Raw genomic sequence first — 18,037 nt, 5'->3', positions numbered from 1 at the left:
AATCTGTTCAGTAGTTTTTGAGTTTATCGCGAACATAAAAACAAACACAGACAGACAGACGCGGCGGGGGACTTTGTTTTATAATATAAGGTGTAGTGATTTTCTTAAACCTTAACAGGAGACCTTTTTCCAATTGACGTGACGCCTCTGGTGCAAGCAAGCGTCCATAAGCTGCGGTAACCACTTACAATCAATCGTACTCTATGCTTGTTTACTACTGAGGTGATTTAAATGAATCAAGTTCCTGGGTGTAGGTATAGTAAAATTTAAGGTGCTGCTAACTTATGCTAATCTTCATTATTGGGAAGATTGAGGTCAAGGCCATTAAATTAGTCTATATTATCATACCATTGTCACAAAGCAACCGAAAAGCCCAACAAAAACCCAATTAGCAAAGGCGAAAGAAAATTTCACCAAACATGAATATTAAAACCCATTTCAGTAAACCATACTTGACATTCGGCGCACGCGCCACTAACAATGACACCTAATCGGCAACCATTACACAACGATGATCCTCGCTTATAGGCCAATGTCGCGCTTACTCGGAATATCGATCGAGATGACACATCCGGACTGAACGGAAAACAGAATCAGCCAGGAATATGTATAAAAGCTGACAGGTAGACATCACAGCATCATTCGAGTTCCAACATTCGAAGAAGCAACATGAAATCCTTCCCTTGCGTTGTCCTCTTAGCTGCGTTGGTGGCTGCTGAGCCACCGAGCTATAGATCAAGATTCTTCCAAAGGCAAGAAGCTGAACCTACTACTCCTAGGAACGAAGAAGCACCTTATCCAGCAGCAGGATACAAGCCTTCTAAAGAATTCAAGCTGCCTTCCAGAGAAGCTGTCCCGCCTGCGACATCATACGGAGTTCCTTCAGATAGCTATGCTGTTCCTTTCCACACTTTCAACGCTCCGCAAACTGAATACGGAGTCCCAAGAAAGAGTGAAGAACCTGAGAGAGAGAAGGAAGATAAAGAGGAGGTAGAAAGCTTGAAAGTGGAAGGTTTACCGAAAGAAACAAAGGGCAAGCTTCAAGAAAATTCTGAGGTGGTAAATGCTAATGGTGCTTACTACGTATTGCTTCCGGATTCTCAGCTCCAAAGGGTACAGTACGAAACGCAAAACGACGTTCGCAATATGGCGTATACGGCGCGTCTGCAATACAGGAATGAGGACCGTGCTCCGATATACGTGTATACCGCTGTTCCTCAGTACCAGAATGCTGCTTACGTCCAAGTGCTTTAAGTTTTTAGATTTCAGAACGGCTATGGTTGTGTTTATATTGTTGTAAAGCATCATATGTGGATAAAACGTCAGTCACTTTGGAAATGGCCTGTCAGAGCGTGACATTTGAAGTGTTGGACCAAGCTAACTCTGCATGCAATTTGCAATGACAAAGTGTTTCTATGAAATTCTATAAAAAATACTCACTTTCACTTTGTTCTGTTCAAATCGGTGCATAGTTAGCTTAGACGGACTCCATGTCTTTTCTATGACATTCTTAAATTCCTCTACAAGTCTTCATTTATTCACAAGTTCGGGCCTATGACGATCGCATTTTATGCGTGACAAAGACAAGTTAAAGCTCTCTTTCCAAGATTTAATAGACAGACGCGAAGGCATTTGGACTTGTTTTGTCATATTTTACTTAGAAGAAACAACCATCGCCCTTACAAATGTTTTATAAACTTTTTACACGTATAAACACGACCGTAACACAACAATTTGAGATTATAAAGGAGACTGAAGCTTCAAGTTCGGCCATTTGCCAAAACACTCGTGAATAACGAAATAAAAATAAAAGCCAAGTGTTGGTACATAATGCCCTGTTTCATTCCTCTCCTTATCATTGTTGGAATGGTTACGCTTTTTCCAACTTTTTCGCTTAATTGCCGTACACAGTTTTCGTACAATTGCCATCAGAATCGGGGCGGCCATGGCGTTCAGAAATATCTGAACATGCCTCTTTTGTCAAGGAGCTAGAGTGCGTGTTGAGATATTTTGAGTACCTCGGCCGCTAAGATATATCTGATGGCGATTGTAAGCTCTGCGTTTGCAATTCTCCCCTTTATTACGAAGGAGTAAAGACCAAAAGTGTGTTTTTTTTTGGACAATAGCGTTTGTTATTGGTGTATTTGTATGATAATGAAGTTTGGTCATTTCTGAGCCCCATTATTGTTGTGCTACTTTTTGGTTATGAAATATTGCTTGAAAGAAAATAAGTCGTTCCACTTTGGCTGTGTTACATAGGACAATGAGTAAATATTTCTGTTTGACACTTCTAAGATGAATAGGTACAGTCACCTGCAATAATATGTTACCCTCCGAAGGCCGCAAAAATATGTGACACGCTCTTATGGCTCTACAAATAAGATCGTGTCAGATATTTTTGTGGCTTTCCTTGTGTGACATATTATTGCAGGTGACTGTACCATGACCATAACTTTGTTTCTCGATAACTTACTCATGTAACAATAACAAGTTAAGTAATACATATTTATTTTATTTATAGCTGTTGGTACACTACGTTTGTGTATGTATAAACTCTTCATTGTACAAAACACAAATTTATGGCACAGAATAGGCAGTACAAAGGCAAACTTATCCCTTTAAGAGATTTCTGCCAGTTAGCCTTTGAGTAGATGTGAATTGGTGAAGAACGGTAGACAAATTAACATAGCACTGAGTACAATAGACTAGAGGAGGGTCACTAAAATTATAAAAAGGGCGAAAATAATTAGAATAAGCTAAAAATTAGAAGTAACAATATAACTAATTTTTTATTTGTAAATTTTGACATTACCTTTTACTCAAAACCACTAGCTCTTTCGAATCTAAATAGGAGAAAAAGGTACACCAATATTTTTATTTCCGTTTCGTTGCCATTTTTCATATTTTTCATACACTTTGTATAGCGGTAACGGAAAGGAATGAACAAAAAATATATGGAACATTTGGGATAGTCTTTTTCTCCTATTAGGATTAATTTTGAGTATAAAATAACATAAAAAATCCTAAATTTAATAAAAAAGCGTAGTATACATTTTTAAATAAATCTTGTCAGGATCCGAACCAACGACCTCACACAACGGAGAGATCGATCTCGGTTTACCTCAACTATGATATTCATTGAGCTGGTACAAGCTTCCTCACTATCTCATAATTCGGGCTTTGTTCATTAACCATTGTTGGTAGAACATTGAACAATCGTTGCTCTGTGGACGGTGCGCAAACTACATCAATCACTATTGTCACTGCCGTAGAACAGAACGTGGTAAACGTTTACCACGTTTTAGGTAGGTTAGGTTTGTTAGGTAGCTTCCGATGCCCGAAGGGCAAACCCCCCAGAATTAGGAGCACTGTGACGCGGGACTTTTTTTTATATTTTTTATTATGAATGGGCTTACTCATGGCCACAGACTAGCCGAGGCGTAGACGTGGCCTACGATGGAGCGAGCTCGCCCAGAAGGTGCCTGTTCACTCTTGATTTGAAGGTTGCCGGGTTATAAGAACACGGAAATATAGACGCCGGCAAGGAATTCCATTCCTTGGCAGTGCGCATAAGGAAAGTAGAAGCAAAGCGCTTCGTGCGAATTGGTGGAATATCTACCAAGTAAGGATGGAAACCGGCCGTGCGTCTAAAAGTCCGATGGTAGAATGGGGACGGTGGAATGAGCTCGTGTAGCTCTTGGGCACACTCCCCGAAGTGCAACCTGTAGAATACCGACAGGCTGGCGACTTTCCGCCGATGGGCCAAAGACTAAAGCTTAGCCGTTAGCTTCTTGTCGCCAATCATCCTCCTGGCTCTGCGCTCCACTGAGTCCAAAGCGGCGAGTTGATATTTAGCTGAGCCATCCCACAGGTGGCTGCAATACTCCATACACGACCGGACTTGAGCTTTGTAAAGTGTTAGAAGCTGTCCAGGTGTGAAGTATCGCTTCACCTTATTTAGGACGCCCAGCTTTCTGGCCGCAGTTTGTGCTTTAGACTCAATGAAACTGCCGAAGCTGAGGACTGAACTCAGCTCCATGCCGAGGAGTTCCAGGCTGTCGGTAATAGGTACAGATGCACCCCGGAAAGAAGGAGTCAGGTCGAATGGACTCCGTTTTGCGGAAAATAGACACGCCTGCGTTTTGGAGGCATTGAACGTGACCAGATTGTCATCACCCCACTGGGAAACGAGACTAAGGGTCAAGCTCATTCGCTCAACCATGGCCTCTCTCTGTGAACGTATATCCTCCCTTCTAGTTAAGTTGTGAAGGAAATGGTTTTTGAAAAGAAACAGTGCGGTGGGACCAACCAATTCGCGGATTCTTAAAATTTGCCGACGATATATACATAATATCAACTAACGAGTTTCTTTTTAAAGCTAGTCACTACTAAAATAAATATAGAAATAATTTTATTGCCAAAGCTAACTGTAAAAAACCTTAATTGTAATTAAGGGCACGAAGTGATTGTTAGCATATTCAATTCACTGCGCGTGATCTGCCTGCGAAACATTGTTGAACCGTTTTATTGCTTTTTATTTAATACTTGTTGTAGATTCTTTTGAAACTGTTATCGATACCAAAATCACAATATAATATAAGCTTGTAATTTTTTTATTTCATTGTGCTGAAGTATTAGGGGTAATAAATAGGGGACTTATAAATTCAAACATACCTAAGTAAATACTTACACAGTTATATTATTTTGTTTTTGGCTTCTACCTCAAATATTTATTCTATTTCTAGTCATTCTGAATGTTGCAATTGTTTTAAATCATATAAGTGTATTTTTTTTAACATTATATGTGATTCGATCAGCCGACACGAAACCTTCGGCCAAAACGTGTTTTTTTTTTGCTAAAACCTGCCGAACCCGAAACTTCGGTGTACTGAAAATGCAGTTTCGGCGCGGCCTTTATTTTGGCGAAATCGAACGTTCGGGCGAAACATGATTTTTAGATATACCAGGTGTGGCCTGTAATACGAGCAAATAATTAAAACATAGATTGTACTCCTCAAACGGTGACACTTTTGTTCAACAACTTTTAAAAATTATGAAGTATTGATGCTCCCTATTTTTCATACGAAATAAATATTACTTATATTCAATGGACGCCATCGCCACGCCATATCATTGTGATTGACGTTGCTTGTCACGCCTTAAACATAACAAAATTCGCAATACATTGCTTCTTAGACTAAACTTTAAAGTGTATTAAAAATCAAAAGTCGCTGAACAAATGTTGGTCAGTACGAGGAGTACAGCCTACAGTTTAATTTTTTGCTCATATTACAGGCCACACCCGGTATGCAGAAACCTACCATAGCCGAAACTTGAGTCCGACACTAAGCCTCATGTATAAACGGAATTAATGAATTTACAAAACCACGTACTACGTTTTGGGGCAGCACAACCGAATTTATATGATCCATCTCAAGGGTTCATGAATATAGAGGGGTTATGTTATCATGACAAGGTATCGCTTTCAATCGTTTGATCGACATAAGATATACTCGTGGACCGATATATTGCAGAGTGGCATATTAGGTTAATAACTCAAATATAATCAAATACTAATTGCTTTGTAAGCTGCAGAACTGAAATTGTTCCTCCATTTAAAAATACAAAAAGGAATCGACAAATTCTAAATATTTAATTATTGAACTACCCGTACCTAACACGAGTCTTCTTCTTTTTAGGGTTCCGTACCCAAAGGGTAAAACGGGACCCTATTACTAAGACTTCGCTGTCCATCCGTCTGTCTGTCACCAGGCTGTATCTCACGAACCGTGATAGCTAGACAGTTGAAATTTTCACAGATGATGTATTTCTGTTGCCGCTATAACAACAAATACTAAAAACAGAATAAAATAAAGATTTAAGTGGGGCTCCCATACAACAAACGTGATTTTTGACCAAAGTTAAGCAACGTCGGGCGTGGTCAGTACTTGGATGGGTGACCGTTTTGTTTTTGCATTTTTTTCCGTTTTTTTTTGCAATATGGTACGGAACCCTTCGTGCGCGAGTCCGACTCGCACTTGTCCGGTTTTCTTTAAATTGTGGGACTAATTCGCCAGTAGGTACTTATCAACGTATTAGGAGCTAAATACGACGACTAAAATTGTACGGTTAGTACAAGACAGTGTACGGTGATTTATTAGCTCTTGTAAAGCGATAGCTGGACTTTACAAGTAGCACGTGGACTACCGGCCGTTGACTCCAAAATGGTGGTTAAACGCATTTCAAGGTTAATTCTCCATTCACTGCACACTACCACATTAGTTTACTGTATAATAACTAATAAGCTATCGATATTACCTACTTATATTATTCATATATTATAACAATATTAATCGACGACGAAAGCGACTGCCAATTAAACGTATCTTCACTATTTTTGTTACACCTTGTATAAAACTAGTACATTTTTAAATCTATCTTTTGAAACTGTTTCTGTAAACAAAACTTGAAAAAAACCCACTAAACTCACGTAGCTACGATTTCAATTTGCCACTGAAACTCTTCCGTCCCGTTCAATATTTACATGTGTGTAAAGGACAACAGTTCCGGGTCGTACGGTTACCAAACGTAAGTACCATCGTACAACTGACAGTATGTAAACCTTATTACAAAAGGCATAAGGTCCACCAATGGGCAGTTAAGAGTGATGCTGTTTGCTGTGCAGGAGAACAACTCTCGCGTAAGAATAAACATGCGGTAAGTTTGGTCGAGCGCTCCGTACACACTACTCCTGTTAGAATAACAACCCAAATTGATTCTTACCACACGGACATAGGGTTGAAAATAGATTGAAAGTCATTAGACGTGACGTAAATGCGATGAACGTTGAGCATTGAGCTGGACTACGCAAATGTAGAGTTCTACGTCATTTGTTTTAGTTTAGTAGACTCTGGGATACATGAATAGGCTAGTTTAGCTGATTTAGGTATCTGGTATTTCGATACGAGTAAATACCTTTTCTATCCGCCCATTGGTACTTTTAGCCGACCTACAATCTACATAAAGGCGTCCAGTTTGTCGTCCCAAATCAGGGCTCGGAACCGGTATTTTTAAAAAACCCCCAAATAGACCAATATTTTGAATTATTTTATATGCTCTTTACGTAAGACTGGATATGTATTTAGGTAACGAATTTGTGTTATCAGATTGTCCAATTAAAAAAGAAATAATAAACCAAAGAACGAAAAAGAACGTAATAATACCGGTATTTTTGTATGGAGCAAAAACCGGTTTCCGAGCCCTGTCCCAAATATACTGTTGAATGCCGTTAGTTGCTGCAGTAGTTGTATTTTATAAAATTGTTGATGTATTGTGTTTTGTGTGTTGTGTTGTGTTTGTGTTATAAAATTGTTGTGTGTGTACTATGTAAACGAACAACACGCGAACGCGAAGCGAAGCATGCGGCGCGAGGTGAATCAATCGTTTGATACCTATAGAAGTGTCCTACGTGGGCGATCTCGTTGCAAATGCGAACGCCTTGGGCCCGCGTCGCGTTCGCGAGTTGTTCGCTAACGTAAGACGCAGCCTTATTATTTTTGCTTGTATTTAAATTCAATGTTGACGTGTAAGAGTGTCCTTGTTGCCTATTGGCTGAATAAATGTTGAAGTTTTGAAAGTTTTGCCCGATATTCTGCCATCCTAAGTATCGGTGGGTGGATAGATCTCCTTGAGCTCGGCGTCGAAGCTGGCGTGAATCCTAAGATTTGTGTTTTCCAGACAGCTTAGATTACATGCATTTTTACAACAGCCAGTAAAACTTTTAAGGTACAGTCGGTACCATAAAATACTTATAGCTCGTATAACTTTTACTGCGGAAACATGACAAAGAATCTCAGGGATGTCTGGTTACGATTTTGTTTTCTAAACTCACGAGCAATTAAAATGAGTAACGTTGTATAGTAAATTATACCTGCTTTGAGGCTAGAGTTAGACCAAGAAAAGTCTGCAGCGAATTTGATAGCCCACGCAGTGCAAGTGCTATTTACACGTCATGATCATTTCATAGAAGATTGATGTTTAAAATGACACTTGCACTGCGTGGGCTACCAAAATCACTGCAGACTTTTCTCGGTCTGACTCTACCAGACTCTACCCTTGTTTTACGTCCCGAACGAACCTCTTTATTAACTTTTTATGTATCACACTACTGCCATAGTCTCACAGTACTACAATGTGTCACTTGTCAAAACCTCGACATCCAATGTTACTCGTATTGACAACTTGATAAAATAGGGGATATTACTGCAATGTTCTGCCCAATGGCCCAACGTTTTCTGTTCTCTTTCACGGCGCAGCAACTAGTATCATTTCTCTCTCCTCGCTCTTTTAAAAATGCCGTTTGTCAAAAAAGGACAACCATACTGTTGACAAGGTGGACTTCAAATCAAGTGTTGCCTTTCTTGATGCGCCCAGGCTGTGTATGTGTGCGTAAAAGCGTATATGTGTGCTCTTGTAGGGATGTGAAAAGTCGATTTTAATCATGTTATATATCGATAAACGCTACACAGCGGAACGAAATAGGGATTAATTGAAGCTTCAATATCTTCGTTAAACAGAAACATAATTGAAATGTTGTTGTCCTAAGGCACCCCAGAGGTGCAAAGGGCCTTCACAAGCTCGCGCCACGCCTTCCTATTTTCAGCGACCGCTCTGGCCTCGCTCCAGCTCAACCCGACCGCTCGTAGCTCATTTGTGACGGACCGCTGCCAAGAGTGTACAGGGCGCCCGAGGCCACGGCTTCCTTCCGGCGGTTTCCAACCGAAAGCGATGGTTGCGTTGTTTGTTTCCCCTCTTCGAATAGTATGTCCTACCCATCTCCATTTCCGTGTCGAAATAATTGAAATGCTAATGGATAATGAATATATTATAATATAATAATATAATTCAATTATTGCGGAACACCTATTTTAGGAGGTATTTATGTATTTTAAATCAATATCTGAACTTTCCCTTGGTTCCCTGCTGGAGCGTGGCGATAAAATTGTGATCTGATAACCACAATAAAGAATAAAAGCGTTTTTGGTCATTTTAGGTATCGTTAAGCCTTTGAAGTAAAATTAAAATTGCAAGAAATGTCGATAGTTTATCGATATGACTTTATCGACATGGCTACAGCAACGTGGGCCTCATTGTTAATCGTACACTAAACAAAAGTGGCAACAGTGACAGCTCGCTGAGACACCGTCTCTATATATTATAAGTCTATGGTTCTGCCGCCAGAATGCAGCACTCCGACTTTAGTAAATTCATAGACTAACTTATACGTACTGTGCCTTAAACTGTTTATTGACAAGTTTTCACAGACAATAAAATATGACATTGATGCATCAAGGCGGTCTGTTAACAAGGGCCTACCGGTAAACGCGAAAATCGAAATTTAGTTATCTGCCTCTTTATCGCTCAAATATGCAAGAGTAATAGAGAGATTAGATAACGAAATTTCGATTTTCTTGTATGTCTTTTTTTTGTGTGTCTTTTGCGGTAGGCCATGTGATTGACATGACGTGTGATGTGTCAGTGTGGTTTATTTACTGTATGTGCCACAAAGGTGGCATCTACGCAGAGCTTTGCCTAATATTCCCTATTAACAAAAAAGTATAGTATCAATAATTACGATGGAATCTGAAGGGGTGACGCTGGTCAGAAGCAGAAGCCCTACAGAGCCAGTAGGGTTACTAAAGAGGGATAAATCTAGGCTGAAGTTGATTGCGTGGTACGTCATCGTGCAGTGTAAGTATTTTACCCTTACCCGTGTTTTAAACAATTATTCAAATGCAAACTGATTTGCGCGTTTTCATGGCACGCTGACCAAATCCTTGTATACTTCCTCCTCCCCCCCCCCTGCCCTGAATTCTTAAATTCGGCTCTAAGTGTTCTACATATAATAGCCAGAATGATTCTTGTGCTCAGATCATTTTGAATAACTCCCCTTAGCAATTTCTGTCGCTGATTGTACGAGTAAGCATGGCATGATTGTTAATTCAAATTAAATGCACTAAATAGATTAGATCACAAGACAGAATGCATATCTCACAGAATATTGGTAGAGCCAATCAGCTCAGCCCTTTGACAATACACATTTGCTGTCCGTCCTTTGCTGCCTTTACGGTCCACCAGACTGAATAACATAGGTTACATCGAAGCTATGTAATAATAGTATAGTAGAGAAGGTTCACTCTCTAACAAAACGCGTCTATTACAAGAGATATAATCGCAAGCGCGAGCAGGCGTCCGTTTCGTAAGTGGTGGGCGGCACCTCTGCTAGATACCAATATTGGTGGGGGCCGCAAGTACTTGTCGCTAGAAATCGCGGAGTGAGCCACGCCTGACACAGGCCTTAATTACTCTGCAGGAATTTGTTATTATTTGATACTTAGCAACTAATACTTTTTTCATTCAAACCAGCTCAATCTTATTTCACTAGTTTTTTAAGAATATTATCCCCTTTCCAGGTATAATAGTGTTCGCAGGGGTAGCAACAGTCCTCCACTGCGTCTGGAAGCCGGACGATGGCATATACGAGCTGGAGATCCTCTCCCGCATCATGTATTTATACGACACCAACGCCTGCGGAAAGACCAGGTCGCTGAGGCAGATCCAGGACCTGTCACTGAGCAATGAGACGTTTGGGCTGAATATTATACCTATTAAGAATAAGCATGTGTCCTTGAATGTGGTGGCTAAGTTATCTGGGCAGACTAGGACGTAAGTGTTAAATAAGTGTAAACAGTAAAATCACTACTTTATAGTTCGTTTTTTAGCATTAGAAATAAGGTAAACAATCTTGATGTGTCTTTTAATTGAAAAATACATTTTAAAAATAAGTTACGGCAAATATGTAACAATTATGAATCTAATACGATCATTTATGTTCTTCTGCTTTCATAAGTAAGCTAACTTCAGTCAGAGAAAGCTAACTTGTTTGCTTCTCTGTTTGCGAGCAATTCACGTCTAGATGCAGGCTCAAAACTTCCACCTACGCTACCTCATTGCAGTTCCTCTATGCAGAGAATTGCTATACATCAAAAAGAGGTACGCCGAGCTCTGCTGAATCTTGACGTGAATAAGGCCAATGGACCAGACGGTATACCTGCACGTGTACTAAAGCAGTGTGCGCCTGAGTTGTCTCCTGTACTGACACGCCTGTACCGCCTCTCTCTCCAAACAAGAACGGTGCCGAAATCCTGGAAGCTTGCAAACGTGCAGCCAGTACCCAAGAAGGGTAGTCGTGCTGATCCCTGCAATTACCGACCAATCGCCATTACCTCCATGCTCTGTAAAGTCATGGAAAGGGTACTTAACGGCAAACTGCTGGCATACCTCGAAGCAAATGATCTGCTCAGTGACCGTCAATATGGCTTTCGCCGAGGTCGGTCTACTGGGGATCTTTTAGCGTATGTCACGCACTGCTGCGGCGAGGCCATCGAGAGGAACGGTGAAGCGCTTGCTGTTTCACTGGACATCTCGAAGGCCTTTGACAGGGTTTGGCACGCAAGTCTCCTTAGCAAGCTTCCTGCTTACGGCATCCCTGCTGATTTTTGTAGCTGGCTATCTGATTTCTTGAGTGAACGGTCGATCAGAGTAGTTATTGATGGCTGCTCTTCGGACCTCATGGCCATTGACGCCGGTGTTCCTCAGGGGTCTGTTCTCTCCGCAACCCTTTTCCTGCTCCACATTAACGACATGCTGCAACCCAGCATTGTAGGTTATGCAGATGACAGTACGGTTGTTGAGAGATATTTGGCTAGTGCAAGTGACAGCAGGGAAGATATACGTTCACAGAGAGAGGCCATGGTTGAGCGAATGAACTTGACCCTTAGTCTCGTTTCCCAGTGGGGTGATGACAATCTGGTCACGTTCAATGCCTCCAAAACGCAGGCGTGTCTATTTTCCGCTAAACGGAGTCCATTCGACCTGACTCCTTCTTTCCGGGGTGCATCTGTACCTATTACCGACAACCTGGAACTCCTCGGCATGGAGCTGAGTTCAGTCCTCGGCTTCGGCAGCTTCATTGAGTCTAAAGCACAAACTGCGGCCAGAAAGCTGGGCGTCCTAAATAAGGTGAAGCGATACTTCACACCTGGACAGCTTCTAACACTTTACAAAGCTCAAGTCCGGTCGTGTATGGAGTATTGCAGCCACCTGTGGGATGGCTCAGCTAAATACCAACTCGCCGCTTTGGACTCAGTGGAGCGCAGAGCCAGGAGGATGATTGGCGACAAGAAGCTAACGGCTAAGCTTCAGACTTTGGCCCATCGGCGGAAAGTCGCCAGCCTGTCGGTATTCTACAGGTTGCACTTCGGGGAGTGTGCCCAAGAGCTACACGAGCTCATTCCACCGTCCCCATTCTACCATCGGACTTTTAGACGCACGGCCGGTTTCCATCCTTACTTGGTAGATATTCCGCCAATTCGCACTAAGCGCTTTGCTTCTACTTTCCTTATGCGCACTGCCAAGGAATGGAATTCCTTGCCGGCGTCTATATTTCCGTGCTCTTATAACCCGGCAACCTTCAAATCAAGAGTGAACAGGCACCTTCTGGGCGAGCTCGCTCCATTGTAGGCCACGTCTACGCCTCGGCTAGTCTGTGGCCATGAGTAAACCCATGCATAATAATAAAAAAAAAAAAAAAAAAAGTAATAGTTTTTGATTTTTAAAAAGCGTTTTTCAATTAAAAAACATGTCAAGATCGCTTACCTTCTTGCAAGTTCTAAAAAAACGAACTATAGATCTTAACTTTATCTTAGAAGATTAGCATTGGTCCCTGCGCAAGGATACTCGTAACACGCAAAGTCGTAAAGCGTTCCACATAAAAAAACAATAATTTATTACATTAAAACAATCATAAGTACATAGGCAAAGGGTTAGGTAATACATATGTGGGTAGGGTAGAAAAGTGGTTTCAATCGATGTGTGGAAGGGCGGCACCGTCGTCGAACCCAAGCCACCTGGCGGTCGACTTAAAACGGTGGCGTGTGCCTCGGATACACATGCTGGTGGCGCGTATAACGGCGATACTGATCCTACATCTCAGCCAGCCCAGTATGGTGCTTAGAGAACGGTTCCACCGTTGAGATATGGTTTCTGCCATAAAGCGTTCCACATTGTTCATGGTTTGTTAAGTATCCATGTAGAATATGTTTATGACGATAAGACATTCAAATAATATTCACTCCTGAACGTAGATATTCAAGTTAGTCGTGGACCATAGTTAGAAGCTTTTAGGCTATAGTTACATGGTTTTGATTATCATTAAAAGCCTGTCTCTTGTCGGCGGAGTAGACGCCAGTTTTCGCGGTCCTCGGCCAAGTTCTTTAGGTCCCTACGACACAACATTCTCCTTTACTTTTAGTCGTTGTGTATAGCTTGCTCGTGATTTTCTTCTTTCTCTTCCACCTTCGATCTTGCCTTCTAAATAATATAGTTATTTACCTTTATAATTATGGAATACTATTTATCCCTTCCTTACTTTTTTATTATTTACACTGTTGTTTCTTTATTCAATATATAAACCATATGTTTTGTGTTGTTTGATTAGATTCCATTTTTCATATCTTTTCTTTGGGCCACCTACCGTATTCTAGTTCTTTAGTCTGCAATACCCAAAGTTTGTCTGGAAGAGATCGCTCTTAAACGATAAGATCGCCTGTCCCCTCTATCCAATTGTCTTTGTTTATGTTACTGTACATTATTTTAAATTATGTGAGGAGTGCAATAAAGAGTATTGTATAATTTAAATTCCTTACGATTGTTCCCCATTGCAGATACGTGAAATTCAGCCTCGGTCTCCACGTTTTCTGGTTTCTCTCAGCTATACTCCTAAGGTTGCTGATCGGGATCAAAAACATGAAATTGATGAAGATCGTCCTTAAGGTCTTCCGCTTTATCACCACGAGCGCCGTCATCTTTGACGTGTGTATGGCGATTGTGTATATCGCGGATATACAGCAGAGCTTAACTAAAGCTATGATTATTAGGTAAACTTATCGTACGGTCGCCATCAGATATATCGGAGCGGCCGAGGTGCTCAAAAATATCTGAACACGCTCTTAACGCCTTTATAATGGAGGCGTGTTCAGATATTTGTGAGCACCTAGGCCGTTCCGATATATCTGATGGCGACTGTACCGTAAACATACTTTATTTTTTAAAATGAGGTAGTTGATTTTTAAGCGCAATTTTTCGGTGTTGACAACCTTAACCGATGTTAAGGTGTCAACAGTCAACAGTAAGTCTTATGTTTTTTTTTCAATAATTTATTTATTTAGGGATTTTAGTCTTAAAATTACGCCAAGAAATATGTGATGTAAACGTTCAGAAACCAACTCCTTTTGACATTTATGTTTGTTTAAAATATTCAGAATTTAACAAAGATTTTCTAAGTTTAATGAATGAAAACATTTATTTTCAGGCAACTATTGGCCCATAGATAAGTTCCTTAAAACTAGCATACATAATTATTACAAAATATATCTTAAAACTAAAAACATAATTATGGCTGCAATGCAGTTCGCAACCCCGCAGTGTCAGGGAGCCGACCCTATTCATTAGGGGGTTATTCTACATTCCGTCGTACCTAATTGAGGTTTTGTTTCCTTACAACCAGGCACAGCGGTTGGGGCATGATTCCTCGCCAGATCAACGATCCAGATGAATTCGGCGGCTGGGTGCCGATCATGGCGGCCACCGTGTGGTTGCGTTGCGGCATTTTCTTCTTCTTCAACATTTACCTCGTCACGTTAGTATGGTTGTATCAGGAGTGCGAAACTCCTGACTTCGGCCAAACTCGGCTCCGCTCGGCTCAGCATTGCTCCGAGCAATTATTAGGGTTGGCACCACTTGACGTCCCTTTGCGTGCACGACCACAGATAAGATAATGGCTTGAATTTTGACAACCCTAAATAGCCGAAAGGGATAGTGCCATGTATTAGAAAGGGACAGCATGATTTGACCCTAAACCGCTGTCAAACATCGGTTTTGTAGGAAGTTTCCTTTCTGTACGGTAGTACTATTATTTATTCTGTGGTTGTATGTTAAGCACAAATATAAATCTTTATTAGCATCCATTCAAATGAATTCGACGGTGTCTTATGACTACTATGTTCCGAGACTGCATGTTATATTCTTTAACCTCTAGGCATTTCATGAGTTTGTTTAAATTATTTTACAATCAGCTCATTATTCATTTGAACCCATCTTCAAAGTCTCTGGTCCCCATTTTTATTAAAATATCATTGTATTATTTGAATGAGTTTCCGTTTCAAGTCCTCTGCTTTGTGTGTAACTAGTGTTAACTAAAATAATGTCGTGCGCAAAACCTTGCTTTATCAAAATGATCATCTTTAAAATTATTCTCCACTGCTGCTATTCCAAGGATCACCAGATGCTGTGCCCACATTCAACTGCAGTTTCCTTTCCCAATCCAATTTCAAAGATCCCATTGGCCTAACGTGGGGATATCATACAAACTCTTGTGTAAAAGGATACCTATGCTATGGTGATGACTGTCGTTCACCATAATCATATATATCATATCATACTGCCCTGGCCGGTTTCGACCACAACCACTTTTTAGTACTGATTATTGAGTGCAACGTTCGCAAGCTCTCAGGTGACTGACATAACTGATGCACCGAACGCAGCAATTGTACTGCCACAACTGCAGGTCAGCACCCCTCCGACAAAATTGTCATTGTTGACCGCAGGTGGTCGGGCCTTTAACTCGACACGCTTCGCATCAAGATCTACTCACCTTTGCTCTTAGAAGGCTTGCACTTTTATACCATATATCAACATTAAAACTGTATTTTTTTACTCTACAGATTCGTTAAGAAAGTAATGCAAAAGATCCGAGGCAAGGAGGTGAAGAGCCGAATCAGCAAACTCTGCAACGTTCCCTTTCCGGATGCCGACTACAATCAGAAACTAAACGAAAACTCCTTGCATTATAGGGCGGGGGAATATGACAAGTTTTAATCTCGATAGAGTAAGGGTTACACCAAGCGTCTGTTATCAGCATACCTCGCAATCGAGCTAGCAAAACCGTAGCAGTTGCATATTAAGGTTGACGCATATATACGTATTTACTAAGTCAAATAAAAAAACTATGTTTTAAATTAATTATTTAAGATCTGTTTGCGTGTGATTACGCTAAATAAGGTATTTACATCCTTGTGCTATACACACATCATTACGTTATAAGTAGGTAGAATTTATTTTGTATTTCAAATTAAGAGTAAACAAATTGAGATCAAATAAACAAAAATTTAAAGAAGTAATTTAATAATTTACTTTCCTGAAACACAAATTTAACTTTAAAATTTAAAAAATAGTGACTATGTTATCATGAGTTATGATGATGATTCATGACATATGAACGCTAACCTTTACATTCAACTGTCATTTGCTACGGTTTTGCTAGCTCGATTGCGAGGTATGGTTATCAGTTTGGTTGATGCAACTAGTCCTATCATTTTTAGTGCCAAACGTCATATAAAAAAACCTGACCTACACGCCAAAATCATGGGCGCAAGCGTGCTGATATAAGCCTTACTTTGGGAGCATGAAGGTACATTTACAGCGTACGCCATAACAAGTAGGTACATACATTAAGCGTTCGTAGTGCTATAGTTTCGACTAATCTCGATGATTTTATGTTTTCTCTTTCTCATTTCTCATTTCTTTTATTGATTTTAATTTATTTTCCTTTTGTAAGATTTGATATGTTTTCTGAAAGAGCTACGTATTTGTGATTTCATGTACATATATGTTTATTTTTTATATCAAATTCTATAAAGTTATGTACTCACTGAGTATAATTGCATGAATTCTATAGTAATTTAAATTGTATTTTTCTTAATTACTCGTAATGCATGTTAATTATAAGATGTAATAATGTTTTGAAAAGATGTGTCCCGCCGAGTTTGTTGCCGGTCCCATATTGGGATACCCTCCTCCAATTGAGGGGGGATTTAAATCTTCTCGGGGCAGAGGTGTACGGTTGGAGCCGGTAAAGGTTTATTTGACGTTCATAAGCGCATTGTAATATGCCTACTTGAATAAACTATTTTTTATCTTATCTTATCTTTATCTTTTATCTTATCTTATCTTTATCTTGACGTCATAAATTTAAAACGAGCAACACATAAGAGAGAAAGTAGAGAAATAATTATTTTAATCAATTTCTTTGTGTAAAGTTGTGTTAGTTTGTGCTTATTTTTATCCTTTATGTTAAGAAAGAAGTAGAATTTGTTTTAACTGATGTAAGTTCATTAAATGTTTTGAACAATTATATATCTATATCTCTTTAACGTTAGAATATAAATAGTAAAAATATTTAATATGCCTTAGTTATCAAGGGATGTAAGAGCATTTTTAGTTCTCGCTATACACATAAGGGTTAGTTTTTACAAAAAAAATGTGCTGTCGCTATACCCAATATTCATTTTAAACTCGTTATTTCTGACCCGTCAAAAGCACACAAGTTGATAATCCCAAACTAAAATTTGGGCCATGTCCATCAAAAACATTGTTTGCTCTACTGCTGCGTCTCATCGCTTCGACAACAATATATAATCGAATGTCACTCCAACTCCACACGCAAACTTATAGATGCAATACCAAAGTGTCACTTTACAATTCAAAGGTTAAATCTAACTCTTTTAACCAGTTGTATTTCCAACCTTACGCAAACGATATAAAGCTCAATTTACAAGCGATGGAGTTCTAAACGTGGTACCGAAACTAGCAATGTTGTTACTGGCCAGTTACAACGTTCGATATACGACCGAATCGAGCACTAATCATCGCCATAACACGTTTTAATCGAGTTGTCGATGTGAATAATCGATTAGGCCATCAGTAGGGTTACAGGCTTTAATATTTGGAACGATGTGAAAAGTGTTCGAGTAACGTCAAAAGAATATCTAGAAAACTTGAAATTAAATGCGCCTGTAGACTTTAAAATATCAAATTGTAACATGGAAGAAAAAGGAAAAGTCAATAGAATTAAACCCTA

At 39.9% G+C, this 18,037-nt stretch overlaps 2 protein-coding genes across 2 annotated transcripts; both read left to right on the top strand.

Annotated features, from left to right (window-relative positions):
* The first annotated feature begins 630 nt into the window (after positions 1-630).
* Positions 631-1,447, top strand: LOC134668261 (uncharacterized). Its single transcript, XM_063525748.1, has one exon. It carries the CDS (start codon positions 670-672, stop codon positions 1,252-1,254), a length of 585 nt encoding a protein of 194 aa, XP_063381818.1. The 5' UTR covers positions 631-669; the 3' UTR covers positions 1,255-1,447.
* An 8,184-nt stretch (positions 1,448-9,631) lies between these two features.
* Positions 9,632-16,005, top strand: LOC134668259 (uncharacterized). The gene is made up of 5 exons (XM_063525746.1): positions 9,632-9,750; positions 10,473-10,725; positions 13,785-13,997; positions 14,627-14,758; positions 15,843-16,005. The coding sequence occupies exons 1-5, from the start codon at positions 9,636-9,638 to the stop codon at positions 15,994-15,996; spliced, it is 867 nt and encodes a 288-aa protein (XP_063381816.1). The 5' UTR covers positions 9,632-9,635; the 3' UTR covers positions 15,997-16,005.
* Positions 16,006-18,037: the final 2,032 nt, after the last annotated feature.

The sequence above is a fragment of the Cydia fagiglandana genome, chromosome 10 (genome assembly GCF_963556715.1).
Source record: "Cydia fagiglandana chromosome 10, ilCydFagi1.1, whole genome shotgun sequence".
Classification (NCBI taxonomy): Eukaryota; Metazoa; Arthropoda; class Insecta; order Lepidoptera; family Tortricidae; genus Cydia; species Cydia fagiglandana.
This window is presented reverse-complemented; position numbering and strand designations above follow the sequence as displayed.